This window comes from Pantherophis guttatus, chromosome 2, assembly GCF_059756535.1.
Source record: "Pantherophis guttatus breed Tessera chromosome 2, ASM5975653v1, whole genome shotgun sequence".
NCBI lineage: Eukaryota > Metazoa > Chordata > Lepidosauria > Squamata > Colubridae > Pantherophis > Pantherophis guttatus.
The window spans coordinates 150,402,943-150,419,440 of NC_142064.1; the positions used below are offsets into that span (position 1 = coordinate 150,402,943).

General features: G+C 36.4%; 2 protein-coding genes and 1 long non-coding RNA gene across 9 annotated transcripts in view; 1 reads left to right on the forward strand and 2 right to left on the reverse strand.

Moving 5' to 3' along the window:
• LOC117662941 (cholesterol transporter ABCA5-like) overlaps positions 1 to 6,655 on the reverse strand; it is a 48,350-nt gene extending 41,695 nt beyond the window's left edge. The window contains exons 1-5 of one of the 2 annotated variants that reach the window (XM_087887026.1): positions 6,495 to 6,655; positions 4,244 to 4,368; positions 1,647 to 1,851; positions 645 to 806; positions 86 to 183 (exon numbers count right to left, since the gene is read on the reverse strand). In XM_087887026.1, the coding sequence (XP_087743152.1) occupies positions 86 to 183; positions 645 to 806; positions 1,647 to 1,851; positions 4,244 to 4,348 (570 nt within the window). In that variant the 5' untranslated portion in view covers positions 4,349 to 4,368; positions 6,495 to 6,655. Of the gene's footprint in view, positions 1 to 85; positions 184 to 644; positions 807 to 1,646; positions 1,852 to 4,243; positions 4,369 to 6,494 lie in introns of those variants that run through there. The other variant, XM_087887027.1, reaches the window with a different exon arrangement.
• An 896-nt stretch (positions 6,656 to 7,551) lies between these two features.
• LOC117662944 (uncharacterized) overlaps positions 7,552 to 16,498 on the forward strand; it is a 36,054-nt gene continuing 27,107 nt past the window's right edge. The window contains exon 1 of the long non-coding RNA XR_015732458.1: positions 7,552 to 8,321. This is a non-coding gene — a long non-coding RNA (uncharacterized LOC117662944). The remainder of the gene's footprint in view (positions 8,322 to 16,498) is intronic.
• Positions 10,853 to 16,498, reverse strand: part of LOC117662942 (cholesterol transporter ABCA5-like) — a 74,373-nt gene continuing 68,727 nt past the window's right edge. For 4 of the 6 annotated variants that reach the window (XM_087887022.1, XM_087887025.1, XM_087887020.1 and 1 more), the window contains exon 39: positions 15,283 to 16,276. In XM_087887022.1, the coding sequence (XP_087743148.1) occupies positions 16,172 to 16,276 (105 nt within the window). In that variant the 3' untranslated portion in view covers positions 15,283 to 16,171. Of the gene's footprint in view, positions 12,006 to 15,282; positions 16,277 to 16,498 lie in introns of those variants that run through there. The other 2 variants (XM_087887023.1, XM_087887021.1) reach the window with 1 other exon arrangement.

Below are 16,498 nucleotides of genomic sequence, written 5' to 3' on the forward strand. Positions count from 1 at the left end.
GCCACTGTCAATTTTTTTTTAAAAAAAAAAACAGTACTATTTTAAAACTTCAAGTGTATAAAATTCTAAATTGTTTAACATTTACTTCTATAATTGCTGCATCAATGCAGATCTGTAGTGCTGTAAATCCATGGTACCAGTATACTTCAGCTTCACACATTTCAAAAGACTTCGAACAACTAGCTATGGAAAAAACAGATTATATGAAAGAAAATATTAGCTTACTTTAATTGTTTAAATATGCTAAAACTGGGCAGTTTCTGTTCTATATGTTCAAATCCCAACAATCTGTGAACTCATTGTATCTCCCTTATTCTATACCATGATGAGATGGACGAATGGCCCAATGGATCTATGGTGGCCAATAATAATTCTAATCTCCAGAAATATAAAAGCATTTTATTTAATGATATTACTATATTTACCCCTTTGATATGTCATCCCTTTCACCAAATTATTGAAATTTACATAATTTGCATGACCTAAAATCACATCCAATAGATCCTACTCTACCTATTACTGCGAAACAGTTTTATTATACTATTTTTATAGAATAAATTCCTTATATTATTTCAACATTGCACAAAATTGGGCAAGATAATGCTCTTTTTTTTTTAAAGAGCACATGTATCTTATATACTTACTTTTTGATTCTAAATGGCTTGAAGATTCTGGAATCATTTGTCGAGGAACTCTGAGATGGTAGGACATAGAATCCTTAAAAATTATACCTATAAACTTTTCTGGACTAAGAAGGCTGGCTTCTTTCATTTCTTGTTCAGTTAGAAATTCTTGCACCTCTTTTCCTGCAAAACATCAAAAGCTTATTTTATAGTGATAGGAGTGCAGTAGTATATGTTCAAATGTTCCACTCATTTGTGAACCCAGCAAAATAATAAACTATTCTATTTGTACTTACTCACCAGGGATAATGACATTTGCAAACTACATTGGAACTGCCACATTCTCAATAACCAAATGATATCCACGAGTTAATTGCACTGCTATTATTAATTCTGGGATCTAACATCCAGTTTATACATCTTGCAAATTAGGAATGAACATCCAGTGTAATGCATGCAACACTTTGCGCTAGCCCTTTCAAAGTCAAGAGTCAAAACTTGGTGGTGCTATCATTTTTAAAAATTTTAGCTACCATTTTCAATTTTAAAAAAGCTGAAATAGGTAACAAACTTCTATAAGGCTTAATGCACCATATTTCAACTTGTAATCATCCCAAATCTTTCAGAGACCAATTTTTTTTCTTACAAATGCAACATACCAATACTAAGAATGCAATAATACTCATTTTTAATATGAACATAGCTAAGATTTTAAAAATTACCTAATTTAACCTACTTATTCTTAAAAGGGATATTATTCTGTTTTTATTCACAAAGTTTGAATTGAATGATCCAACAACGAGCTTAAATTCTATCTTGGAGCAATAAAGAGCATCCTATTGTTTGTTTGGGATTTTTTGCATGCTTAAATTACCAAAAATTGAAAGCAAGTTTTAATATTCTATTTACAGAGGAGAAAATAGATTTTCATGCAGGGATCACAACTGATTTGCATTTAAGGATTATAACTTCCAAAGGAAAAACAGTTTTTTATTTACAAAACACCATACAGATTCTTAGTACCTTCTGGGCAGTATTCTGAAAACATTTTGTGCATGATCTTTCTTGTCACATTAGTTACGGGTGTGTAGCCTACAATAAACTCAGAAACGCTTGTGCGATTTGTTGAATAAAGAACTGCATCCGGCATCCTGCCATGTCTTTTGTTTGGCTGGATCATGCTTATGATAATAAGCAAACCTAGTAAGGAAAGAGGGATGAGGATTTCCTGCATAGATGAGAAAAGTAAAATAGAACTGAGTAATAAACAATAATTTGCAATTATATTTGCAATAAAGTGCAGCACACACAACTGCAGCTTTAACATTAATCAAAAACATATTTTAAACGAAGCACAGATAAACGCAGCCTAAAATTCACCCATTCAGAAAACAGGTGGTATGGTAAGAGGGATTCATCAGAAAGCACCCATTTAAGGCAAACTGATAAGACTGTTCCCCACAACCTTCCCAAATTCCCTGGAATATTTTCTATCATCCTGCTTGCCCATGCTTTTTTTTTTTCTGCAGAGGGCCCAGAGGCATTTTTGCAGATGACTTTAAGCTAAAATTGGAGGCATGAGTATTAGGCATGTCTGCTGCTTTTAGTTGACCAAAATATGTAAAAGATGGTATTAAAAATCTAATAACAGTAATAGTAAACTGATTCCTTAAACTCAATTTTTACAGAGAAACAAACAAGAATTAAGGGTATTCATATATTATGTCAGCAATGTGGCCAACATAGCCATACCACAACCACTATCTTTGCCTTTTGTGATCCTTCTGTGAATATAACATACACACAACATTCACTATAGATTACAAGATCTTTAAAATAACATTTTATAAGATAAGTAAATAAATTGAATGAAATGAATTAAAACCATATCTTAGCAAACAGGTTGGCTGAACTGTTTATTAGAACGGTGACGTTCAATTTGCATACTACGAATAAAGTAAACCATGCATATGCGTTTGTTTGCCCATTAAAATCAGATGCCGTCTTAAGTGCTGCTGATTTAAGTAGAAGCACCAAGTTGCATTCTAAGTAAGTTATTTTCACTGCATCTGCTTGAAAAAGAAAAGTAATAATATTATTGAATGCCATTTTTTAAAGCAGGGGTCCCCAAATTTGGCAGCTTTAAGACTTGTGAACTTCAATTTCCAGAATTCTCCAGAATTTTGGGAGCTGAAGTCCACAAGTCTTAAAGCTGCCAAGTTTGAAGATCTCTGTTTTAAAGTCTTCCTTAAAGATGTTTCATAGACTTGTTCCTGGACCAGAGCATATCCAGAATATCACAAAATGCAACCTATCTGGAGGATTTACTTCCAGGAAATGCCTCTTTATTTCTATAATGGGCAGATCAATAGGGACAGAGGAAAAATAATCCAAAATGGTACATTACATCTCTACTCTGAGATGTATATATAACAGATGAGCAACTTCAGGTACGTTTTGCATATTACATGCACTTATATGTATGAATGTGTGCATGTTTGTGTGTGTGTGTGAATGAGGGTATTGACTGTTGAAGTAACATGCCATCTTGTATATCAGAGTTGGACAATGCAATTAGCCTAATAATCGTACTTGAAACAAAGGATTTCCCTATTTGGATGGGAAATCCTTACACCCTTGAACAAGCTGGGTGGCCAGCTCCCCGTTTCATCACTAAGTTGAGTTAATGCATGAGGGAATGAGTACGTATGGGTGAAGAATGCTCTAAAGCAATAACACTTAACTAAGTGTGGAAGTCATGTGCTTGCTTCTTGTTAAAAGATTTTAATTGCTTCTCTAATTAGTAATGAGGAAAGGGAGTCCCATTGAGCTTTGTGTGCATGTGCTTCTTAAATAAACTCCCTGTCTTTTTAACAATGTTATATAACAATATGCTCTTTCAAGTTACCGGATCACAGTCATGTGTAAACTGTTGATCAAAGCAAACAGAAAAAATATGTGCTTAAAGAGCAGAGTGATTGCCTAGAAGGGAAATTGAGAAAAAAAAGGATAGTTTAGAATTTTTTAATCAAAAACTGTGCAAGAAGCATCATTTTCCTTCTAATCCTACAGGAGACCCTATAGTATACCATTTCGGACAAGTGGTTGTCCATTAAATGAAGCCTTGATAAAACAAACTGACTTGATGCTTTATCAGCTTCAGAGATAACTGAAATAAAATGACCTTTAAGCCTCTCTGTATTTGAAGTAAAACCATCAATTCAATTTTATGCATTTCCACAAAAAACATGATTTTTAAATATGATTTAGGGAATAAGTTAATTCATTCAAAAATCTTTTTCTGTGTTTAATGGACTTCTCAAAGAATGTTTTGAAAAGAGTGGATATCAGATTTTTTTTTTTATTGACGTTGTAAGAAATGTAATGGTTGTCTGATTCATATGATTTGGATCCATTTATGGTTTGTTTTTACTTTGTCATAACAAATATTAACATAATTCTGAATAAAAATATAGTGGAGATGTGATATTGTATTACACTCCTAAAATATGAAATGTTATTAATAGAATGCATCTGTATACTGACTCACTATGTTTGGTATAAATCATCTGGTTTAATGTTGAAATGAGGTTAAAATACAATACTTCTGAACAACTCACCTGAATACTAGTCCTTTTCGTCCGCCATTTAATTAGGCAGTTCTTATATAAAAGAACTCGAGTTTGTCGCCATGTTCCTCCTTGTCTTGGAGCCTCTGTAGACATTTTGTGTGTGTCTGTGTAGCCTGAAAAACAATGCATGTGGTGTGCACATAAAATTAATTTATACTTTCCTTAAATGCCCAGCTTTATATTTTTTCTAATTCTGCGAAAAAGTACTTTACTAAAACAGCAATGTAAGGTTTGGGAAAGAAACACTGTCATTCTTATACGGCATTTTCTTATCATGAAAATGTTCAGTAGAATGTTTGGAGCTTACATTCTTAAACTCAACTGTTTATATGTACAGAATGTATGTATCACCCAGCTTAGACGTAGAATAACTTTGTCATTTTGAATGTACACTAATTGGCATACATTAAAATGAAATTTCATTGCATACAGCTCTCAAAGGGTCACCACCTCCAATATACACTACATAAACATGACAAAATAAATAAATACAACATTATGCAGTTTTTGTTATTAAAGAAAATATTTTGTACAAAATAAAAAGCTGAATATGTAGAACCTGATAATCAACCCAATAAAAATGGAAATCCAATGCTTGCATTTATAACGAGAATATTGTAATGAAATCACCAAATGCCTAATATAAAAGAGTTTGAGGAAAACAAATGAGGTGGATGGTAGGTACATTTCCAGGGGAATGGTGTTCCCCAATTAAGGGGCATCACTGAATGTCTGTCTCTTTGCTCTTTCCTTAAGCAGGGGCCTTAAGCATTCTCTCTTAGGTTGCATGAATAGGCTGGGAAGCTTCAACCTGAAGTAAAGGGACCCTGAGGCATCATAGATCTGAGGTTTAAAGGCTTGATAGATCAATACTGCATGCCACATTTTGTAGTTTATCTTTAGAGGCAAGCTGGTGTGGAGTGCATTATAGTAGTCTAAGCACATAGTGATGAGAGTATGAGCTTTTGTTGACAGAGCTTTATAGCTCAGGTCCAGACCATCAGATCTACAGCAGTTAGCAGTTTCTCAGTCTAAACCCAAATAGGAGGACAACAAAAATTAAAATATGGTATACTGAGATGAAAAAGAACAGTAAGAAACAACCAAGAGTATATTGAGAATCTGCAGAAATCATTTATCTGCAATGACACATTTCAAATCATGTTTATGGCAGAAAGAAACAGGAATGGGGCAAATCAATTTGTGGTTGCATTTTAAGAGTGCATTGCTTGAAGTTCTGCTGAACTAAACTGCCCCTTCAAGTTTCATAATTTTATGTCGAATCATATTTCCAATTCAAATTACTTAGAGTCAAGGTGAATTGCATCGCAAGATAACCTACTGTATATGCTACCATACAGGTCATGAATGCTAGCATCTTATTTAGCAGCAATCTGTATTTTGCTTTCAATATTCCTAACTTCATTGATGGGAGCATGTCTCACATTGAATAGCTGCTGTCCAGCGTTATATTGTAGCACCTACTGGGTAACTTCACTTTCCATTATAACAGGCAAGGAAGCCAATGCACCCATCATTGCAAATCTTTCTCCATCATCCACGTTAATTTTCTGTTATGAACAGCTCTGGATTGATGGCAGTCTCCACCTCCCAGACCCACACCTTCTTCTCTGCTTTCCACCCATTCATCTTTTTGGGTGTCATATTGCTGTATTCTCACTGGTCTATTCTTTTTCATTATTTATTTTATTCTATTATCTTTTGTTCTGTTTACACTTTTCCCATTTTCCCCCCTTTTTATTGCTGTAAACCACCTAGAGTAGCCCCAAAGCAAGATAGGCAGCAAATAAATTGAACAAATAAATATCGTAAATCATGATGATAGGGTTGCATATAATTGTAATTATAAATGTAATTATCCTGAAAAGTAACTAAATCAAAACAAATATCATGCATTTCCCCAGATAGATGACAGATATAGGCAGACAGACAGACAGAAACACACATACTAGGATCATCTTGGTAGTCCTGAAATCCCAAGGAACTGGATCTAATAAGACTTCTGAATTATATATATTGTATATGACTTATACACACTTAACACTCTTTTTCTTCAGAGTCCTTCCTATTAGCTTTATTGCAGCTGCCTCAGCCCCTAAACCAAAACAACCTAAATCTAATCTAAATCCCTGTTTAGCTAAACTTTACTTTCCTACCTTTTTTTTTTTTTTTTTTTTTTAATCGGCACTCAGTTAAATGGCGTCTTCGGACAACTCACTTTCACGGGAGCCAAACGTCAATGCATACTCCCAAAAGGAATCAAAAGGCAGAGATCACGTTGTGAGGCTCCATTCACAGCACCGCTAAGTCCTGTCCAGAACTAACTGCATCCATTCACTGCAGATCAAGGAGGCGAAAATGTCACCAGGGCAGGCAAATCTATCAAAGAACCACGGAAAAGTCATGGATTACAAGGAAGCCGCGCAAGCAGAAAGCAGTTGCGGTGACTTTTATGTAAAAGAAACTAAAAGGAAAGTTAAAGAGGCCAGGATACGGCCGCAGAATTAGGGCTGACTGGGATATTTAGGTTCCCACTGAACCTCACCTCTAACCTTGGGTGTTATTGGTACCTAACTTAAGTTATTCAGGCTCCGTACGCCGCGCCTTTTATAAAGGCAGGGGTTTCAGTCAGCAAGAAGCCAGCCTAAAATAAGTTTTTAAGGGCGCCGGAGAAGCAGAGCGAACCGGTGCTTATTTTTATTTAATTTTTTTCCCCTTCGCACCGCTTCAACGCCCTTCAGGTTTTGCTTAGTCACGGCGGCGGCGGCGGCTGGGTTTGAAGGGGCGCCATTGGAGCAAGTGCCGGCGGCGGCTGCAGTGTGTCTCCGCGGCTGGCAAGCTGGAAGAGGGATGCACTCTTTACGCCGCCTCCCAGCCCAGAGGGAGGGGGCAGCTCTCCCTACACCCCCCGCCCCAAATTGTGCACGGCTCCTCATCCTTCCTGACGCCACTTTTTTCCTCTCCCGCCCCACACACCCCACTTTTCTCTCCTGGCTTCCTCTCCTCCCCGCTTTTTTACATTACGCGGCGCCTCTCTTTCCGCGCCTGCTTGTTACCTCGGTCCGCCGCTTCTTAGTCCCGCTAGATGCGCAGCCGGAAAGCAGCCTTAAGGGCCACCAGCGGCGCTCCCTGAGCTGCAGCGCCTCCTCGTCGATTCAGATTGGCGGACTGGAGGCCGACGCCAAAGTCCGGCTCCCCCCCCCCCGCCCCTCGCTTCCCCGAGCCGCCTTAGGGCAGAGCGCCTCCTTGGCTGTCGCCTTGGCTGCGGAGTTGCTGCAGGGCACGATGCCGCCGCCGCCGCTTTAGCTGCCTGCTAGCGCTGTGGGTGGAAATAACGGTAGGAACTTTATTAGGAGCAGCTTTCTCTGTCCCGCTTCTTGGGAAAAAAGGGAAGGGAAGGGAAGGGAAGGGAAGGGAAGGAAAGAAGGAGGAGGAGGAGGAAAGGATTAAAAGTGTGGTTTTGCCTCCAATCTGAGTCTTTAATTGCATCAGGATTCAACTTTAGAGATGGCCCAGGAAAAGACAAGGTGGATCCTTGCGTCTTGGCCCTATCCCGAACCCATGAACTTGGGTGGTAAGAGTTCTGGGCAACTTAAGGATACCAAGGCAGAGAAGTGGCTTGGGGAGTGCAAAGATTACTTCGTTCATGTCCTGGTCCTGACTCAAGAGCACTCCTCCCACAAGACCCAGGAGGAAGCATTTTTGAGCTGAGGGGACCCAGTGAGATGCTGGACAATCCTATCATTTCTGTCCTGCCCTGGACTCCGTTGACTCTATCCCAAACCAGAACCTTCTCAGCTAGTCTTCAATAACACCTTCTTGAGAATATTAGGAGAGAAGTTGGACAAGATTAGGCCCAGCTGCACACAACTGTTAGTATTTACGGATGTAAATACTTAATCTGGGCTTGGTATAAAGCCACTGGAATATTGCAATTCTATGAAAGAATTCATGGATAGAATTCTCCGCCATAAAAACATGTCTGCATTTGATTTGACACATCTTCTGACATAACCTGTCTCCTCTTTCCGATGCTGCCATTTTGGTAAGTCATATATGTGCTGAATTTGGGCTAAGTTTACAACAGTGGGGTTAAGTTTGACTATTATGGCAATAACCAGATATAAACAAGTTTTTTTTTAATAAGCCCAGGACAATTTAACCTCATATTCTCTAGGAAAAGTGTTTTCTGTTTTGCTGTGACTGATGATGCCTTTTGTGAATATATGTATTCAAAATTTTAAATATAGCTATTGAGCTATAAAATATTGCAGATTTCTAGGGTGGAGTGATCTCATATAAACGTCCCCCAATTAGTCCAATTTCTTTTCCAGGTATTGATTGTATCTATGTGCAGCACTATTATAGTGGTATCCAGGATGAGACTTGGAATCAACTCTTACGTGTTACAGAGAAATTAAATACCAACTGTTACCCTTTGTTACAGAATATGTTAAAATGGGCATCTAGATTAGCAAATACCAATTTCTAAAATATGGTGGATGTTCAAATGGATTTTTTTAAATTCAAGTCAGATTTTTTTTTCAAACTTTCAATATCTCCATGTATTTCTGATAGGAAGGAAAGAAAAGACATGTTATGGTGTGCCAGCTAGCTCATTGGTCCATGGTTAGACAACTTTGTATATAGGCAGCAGCCATAGAAACTCCACGACTGCTGGTCCTGGGTTGGCAATGATCCTAAAGTAGACATGTTAATTATTTGTTAGAAGATGTTAGAAATTCACAGGATCCCAAGCACTCTTATTCTCTGGGCATTTCTTTTTAAGTCTTTAAGAGTAAGTTCTTTACTGGGAGAGCAATAGATGTGAAAGAAAAATTAAAGAAAAGTTGGGTATTAGATAAAAAACAATTTTTGGATCTGAGAATACAAAGTTATAAATCATAGAGCTGCAGGAGATGTTAGAGTCAGTGCATTTTTATCTGATTATATACTCAAAAGATCTAATTTCCGTAATACTGGGAGGAGAAAGTGCAACTCTTTCCCAACAAAATCCCAGGATCAGAAGCCACTAATACTGGTTGCAAACCACAAAAGAGGCTATCAATTCATGCAGGCGATACGTCCCTTTCTTGAGGGGATCCACTGGAGTGAAAATAAGATGGGTAGAATTAGCCTGTATTAGCATTTACCAAATTGAAAAAGAAGTGAAAGAAATTCATTCCCTCCCTCCAGTGAATAAAAAAAATGTATTTCAATTTGACAGCAGCAAGCATAAAAATGAAAAGATCCCTTAATTTCCACAATGGATGATTGGCTGCAAAAGCTGATGGAGTGAGCAGATTGCTAAATTGACTGCTTTAATTAAGAAAAGAATACAACTTTGTTTCTACTTGGAAACGGCTTCTGGACTTTATGCTTGGGGGGGGGGAGATGAAACTTTGATTTTGGGTTCTCTTGATTAGATATGTTTATTGTTATAGAAATGACTACTATGTAGTATCATGAAAAGTAAAAGGTTGAGGCGGTACACTATTCCCATTCTTTTCATTTTTCTTTGTATTTTATATTTTGATAAACTAATAAAAAATTAAATTGAAAAAAAATTCAATTTGAGATCAAGAGGGACTTGAATTGGAGGTGGCTTTTAGGCTTTGAGAGGGTTCTTCTTAAGAGACTCTGTGTATAATACTTTTGAGGACTTCAATTATATCTTAATATTAAAAAACATTTCTCATAATGTTATAGTGTAATCTTCCCGACTATTATGTAATGTATAAATATTGATTGTACAATGTAAAAGTTTAATGGCAGTGAGTTTTTCAAAGTGCTTTAAGACTTAACAAGTGCTTTCTTGCTGATTGCTTTGGAGTTTTAATTATTTACTTAGATGTTTAAATCATACCAGCAGAGAGTGATTTTTTAAAAAATACTGAAATGCCAGCAGCACTTGTTATAAATTAGCTAAGAACAGGGCTGGGACCATGTATTAAATAAAAATAAGGACCCAATCTTCTAGTTTACCAAAAATGCTTAGTTTATCTCATTTCCATAAAACATTTCTATTAACTTTTGGGTTTTGTTCTCATTGACAGCATGTAGGAAAAAATATTTAAACACTCTAAATTGTTGGGAAAACACTAATATTGAATTAAAATGATAACTATTGGTTACGTTTAATTAACTGAATACATATAGATTATCTGTCTTACACCTGAAAACTCTCTTCATAGAAAGTTAGGTTCAACAAATATCGATCTACAGTATGCTAAACATAATTCTAAAGGGAGTTTATTTCAAAAGATGGGTGTAATGTAGAAAAAGGAAAAACCACTGGTGGCAGGAAGAAAATCATGAAAGCCTTTACTTGTGTAAATAATAATTTGGCATTATTTTGTACCAACTGCAATCTTTAGGCAATTTTCAAGGATAGTTCCATGTAAAGTGCAGTGTAGTGTCACAGTCAAGACTAGCTGTAAAATAAGCCATGGAGAACATGTAGTGGTGAAACTCAAACAGTCTACCTGTAGCAGAAGGAAGAGTCAGTAAAATGTTTCAATGTTTATAATATTATACAAATAAATTATTCATATTCTTATATTGGAACAATAAACAGACATTTTAGAATGCTTTATTACAAGCAACAAAGTTCCAGCAAGGCACTTTAACATAATAGCAGCAACAATACTACATTACTTTACCACTGATAGATCTGTGAGTCTAATATATTATTCTAACTATTAGGATTTTGTACAGAAACTGAATGTGTTTTAAAATCAGAAGAATTTTGATATTTACATAAAAGTAATTCATGAAATCAGTGGGGTACAAGTAAAACTGAATATGAAAGATGAGGGCAAGGGCTACCGATTCTCTGAAAAGTAGGGTTTTGTGCTACCATGCAAATGAGGTTTTTGAAGCAGGTCTAACCATCCCTTGTCCCAATGAACAGAAAAGAAGACCATTTGAAGAGCTGAGGGAAGCGAAGGATAAACTTTAGTGCTTGTGTAACGTTTAGGAAATACAGTGGTGCTTCTCTGGAAAATTGGTAACAAGGAAAAAAATGATTATTTCCCTCTTGCAGTGAAAGTGAGAATGTTTAGAATGAGGGAACATCAAGATAATGGATAATCCCTTTTCTGTAGAAAATACAAAGTGACTGGCTCAGAAGACAGAAAAACTGCTATGAACAGTCTTAATGTTTTAGAAAATATAATCCTAGCTTTAGAAGTACAAACTCCTGGGCTAAAATGTTCATCTGCAGCCACCATTGTAGCAAGGCTCCAAGTTTTGTATTGAACAATCTTTTCCAGCTGTGAGAAAAAAACTGGTTGGGTGGTACCTGGAATGAGTCCTTTGAGAGCGATGGAGCAAAGAGTGCAACTTTGATACCCATTCTGAGGAAAGAGCATGAATCCCGTACAAATAGGATCTGAGAGTGAAAACGTGCCAGAAATTGTGAGCTAAGTCAAACAAGAATGAAACCACGATACACAAATTAATTTCTGCAAGTCTACTGGAATACAAGACTACAAACAAACTGGCAACTGCTCAATTAATAAAAAAAAATAGAGGTGCTGCACTGACCCCTGCACACCTCAGAAAACTATTGAGTTCAATGTTGGGAAGTCTCTTGAAAGCCAAATCAATCCTCAGTCTTCTGATAGGAAAGGCAGAAATCTCCAACCACTTTTTGACTGAGCAAATATATCAATAAACAGTCCCAGAAAGAAGGAAGGTTGTCAATCCCAACTTAATTCTTCAAGACCTGAAAGGACAAAGGGATACGAGAATGAAGGGATAGGATCAGATCAATGTGCAATGAGCTAGAAATCTCTTGAGCAACCAACATGATACATCAAAGCTACAGGTTAGATTGAGAATTTTAAAAACTCAATGGCAAAACATTTAGGAATTGCTGCCAAGAAAACCAAATGGATAGACCCATTGTTAGTCTCCTGCTAATTATTTTTCAAATTTGTATCTGCATACTGCCAACAAAACCAGCCCATGCATGTGGCAGTTTCTTAACAGAATAATGTGTCAATGGATTTTCTTCTTCTTTTTTTTTTTTTTGAAAGTAGGTCTTCCACTGGAATATATCTTCATGCAATGTAATGGGACTGGGAACATTTTAAATCCTGAAGAATCAGAATTATGTTGCTTATAGCTTCATGCTTGATGGTACGAAAACTGGATCAGGCAAACAAAGGAAAAGAAAAAGCAAGGTCATTTTAAGCAGCACAATCCTGAGACAGGGAAAGGAAAGGCTATTTTATTAAAGAAAGTTTTAAGGCAACGTGTCACACAACAGTACTGCTGCAATAAAAGTTATTGACCAGTTGCATTTCCAAAAAATGTAGACTAGAAACATCTTTTTAATTTAATTATTTCTTTTATCAAAGAATTCAAATAATTTTTAAAAACAGAATATAGAAACTGAATTAAGAAACACTTAACGTAATAACCTAACTCAACATACAAATGCTGTCCAAAGAAATTAATGCTGTCCAAAGATCATTCATAGATTTAGTTTATCATGCATGTTTATATAGTAAAATACTACTGCACAAGATGAGTATACAGGTATTTTCTTGATTTTCCATATAATCCTTTTTTTGGAATAGGGATAGGGATGAGGTAGAGAGTGGAGTGGAGTGGAGTGGAATAACAGAGTTGGAAGGGACTTTGGAGGTTTTCTAGTTCAACCTCCTGCTTAGGCAGGAAACCCTACCTCACTTCAGACAAATGGTTATCTAATCTCTTCTTAAAAATTTCCAGTGCTGGAGCACTCGCAACTTCTGCAGGCAAGTTGTTCCACTAATTAATTGTTCTAATTTAGGAAATTTCTCCTTAGTTCCAAGTTGTTTCTCTCCTTGATTAGTTTCCACCCATTGCTTCTTGTTCTACCCTCAGGTGCTTTGGAGAAGTTTAGCTCCCTCTTCTTTGTGGCAACCCCTGAGATATCGGAACACTGCTATCATGTCACCCCTTGTCTTTCTTTTTATAAGATTAGACATATCCAGTTCCAGCAACTGTTCTTTATATGTTTTATCCTTTAGTTCCAAATCATCTTGTTGCTTTTCTCTGCACTCTTTCTAGTCTCAACATCTTTTTTACATGATGGCAACCAAAATTGGATGCAGTATTCCAAGTGTGGCCTTACCGAGGCATTATAAAATGGTATTAACACTTCATGTGATCTTTATTCTATCCCTGTTTATGCAGCCTAGAACTGTGTTGGTTTTTTTGGCAGCTGCTGCACACTGCTGGCTCATATTTAAGTGGTTGTCCACTAGGACTCCAAGATCCCTCTCACAGTCACCACTATTGAGCACAGTACCACATATTCTGTACCTGTGCATTTTGTTTTTCTTGCCTAAATGTAGAAACTTTTTTCACCACTGAATTTCATTTTGTTAAACAGCGCCTAATGTTCAAGTCTGTCAAGATCCTTCTGTATCTTAAGCCTATTTTAGGACCTGCACGCTTCCGCCGTGCCATCGAAACATTTCTTTTCCAGCAGGCCGGCCTGGCCTAACCTCTCTTTTAAACTTTTTAAAACTTTTTTAATTTTTAAATTTGTCTTATGAATTTGGGGTATTTTAAATTTCGTTTTCTGGGCCAATTATTTAATTGTATTTTAATGGTTTTTTAACATTTGTATTATATATATTTTATTTGGCTGTTCACCGCCCTGAGTCCTTCGGGAGTAGGGCGGTATATAAATTCAATAAATAATAATAATAAAATAATAATAATCTTCCGGAGTGTTGGCTATTCCTGCTAGCTTGGTGTCGTCTGTAAATTTGATGAGTCCCCCATCTATCCCCTCGTCCAAATCATTGATGAATATGTTAAAGAGTACTGGGACTAAAACAGAGCCCTGGGGTACCCCACTGCATACCTCCCTCCATGTATATGCAGTTCCATTGAGGACTATACATTGAATGCGGTTGGTCAGCCAGTTACGAATCCATCTGGTGGTGATGCTGTCTAACCCACATTTTTCTGTTTTATCAAGTAGTAGGTTATGGTCTACTTTGTCAAATGCCTTACTAAAGTCCAAGTAAATTATATCTACAGCATTCCTCTGGTCCACTAGTTTTGTCACTTTGTCAAAGAATGCAATAAGATTAGTCTGGCATGATCTGTTTTTGACAAACCCATATTGGCTTTTGGTTATTATTTTGTTTGCTTTTAGGCAGAGATGAAATGCTCCCAGTTCGGACCAGATCCCCTGATCCGGTAACAATAGAGGCAGGTGGTTCAGAGAACTGGTAGCAAAAATCCCTGCCTCCTCCCACATTGCCCAGCTGAGCCGTGCAATCATCAGAGGCTTTTTTTTTTTTAAAAAAAGCATTTTTTTCTACAACCTCTTCGGTTATAGAAAAAATGCTTTTAAAAGTAAAAACAAAGCCTCTGCCGATCAGGCAAGTCAGCTGGGATCGTCAGAGGTTTTAAAAGCATTTTTTTTAAAAACCTCTTCAGCCGAAGAGGTTGTAGAAAAATGGTTTTAAAAGTAAAAAAAAAAAAAAAGTTGGCCATGTCCACTCAGTCATATTACCCCACCACCACCAAGCCACGCCCACAGAACCGGTAGTAGCAAAATTTACATTTCACCACTGCTTTTAGGTGTTTGCTGATTCTTTTCCAGAATCTTTTCCAGAATCTTCCCTAGTATTGAGATCAGGCTGATGGGTCTGTAGTTTCCCGGATCTATTTTTCCCCCTTTTTTGAATATGGGAATTACATCAGCTCTTTTCCAGTCCTCTGGCAGTTCCCCAGTGCTCCAGGATCTTTGAAAGATATAGTTCAGTGGTTCCAAGATCTCATCTGCCAGTTCCTTCAGAACCTTGGGGTGTAATCCATCTAGTCCTGGTGATTTGAACTCGTCTAGGGTAGACAGGTGCTCACTTATCATTTTCTTCCCTATTTTAACTTGTGTTCCTTATCTGTTTTTTGTGGTGCTATTTTTGATAGGTTGGACTGTTTTTTCCCTTTGTGTAAAGACAGATGCAAATCAAATGGAATGGAATGAAATAGAAACAGAAGAGAATCCTTTATTGGCCAAATGTGATTGGACACACAAGGAATTTGTCTGCGGTGCATAACCTCTCAGTGTACATACAAACAACAAAGTGATAGATCATAAATCATAGTTACAATCATTAATCATAGGATACAATTTTCTTTGTCTAATGATTTTATTGTACCTTTAGTACCTTCACATGCAATCAACTTTCTGTAAAAATTTTTTGTAGAATTCATTTTTTAACCATTATACTGACAACTTAGGAAATAGCTAGGATAGCTGTAATTTTTGAAATCTAAAGATATAGATCTTACGCTTGCATCCCAGTCCTACTGTGTGTATGTGTGTGTGTATTATTAATATATTCACTATTTACAGAGTAAATACTGAAGATCAAATGGAGTATTTCATATTCAAAGGAAATGTTTCATTCAGATTCTACTAAAGTTTTAACTATGCAGACAAAATTCTCAGTATTCTAGTTAGTAAAAAGTTCTTTTGAAAATAAGATTCTAAAATCAAATATGTATCATGGGTTTATAACCAGATTTTTCCAGAGTTATGTTTTTCCACCAATAATATGGAAATTAGATAGATCGTGGGTGATGAAATTCAGAATATCATGTTCTACAACAGAAGCACATATTGACTCATTAAAAAAAACATTTACCAAAGACAAACACTGGAGATACTGTATATAAGATAAATAAAGAGAATAGGGTCAATTTTGCATTTTTAGATGTTGAGAATCAATATTATTTGTACTAATTACTCGTAATAATTTTCTAATACATAATGAATGAACACTCCAGGAGAATAAGATAATTTCAAATAATAAAAATAATCTTTTTTAAAAACCTGAAAGAATGTAGAAACTGAATTCTGCAACATGGAATATATCAGAAAACAACTCTTTCTCCTTGGGTTCGTTCCCACCAAAGCATGCTATTTAATGTTCCAAAGCTGTCTTCTTCTTCTTGCTCTTTGGCAAGTTCCACAAAAACCTACAAACAATACAATTGTTTTAATACAACAAATTATCTAAAATCTTTGATTGATCAAAGCCATAGTATATGGTAGAGGTCAGTATTCATGAGCCTATTCGTTAGTGATTATGGCATATGGAAAATTTTGACTTGGCATGTTAAATAAGAATATGATGATGAGTTTAAATTAATCTAGTGCAGAGATGAAAGTCAAGTTTATTTATGAATGAAATGAGAAAA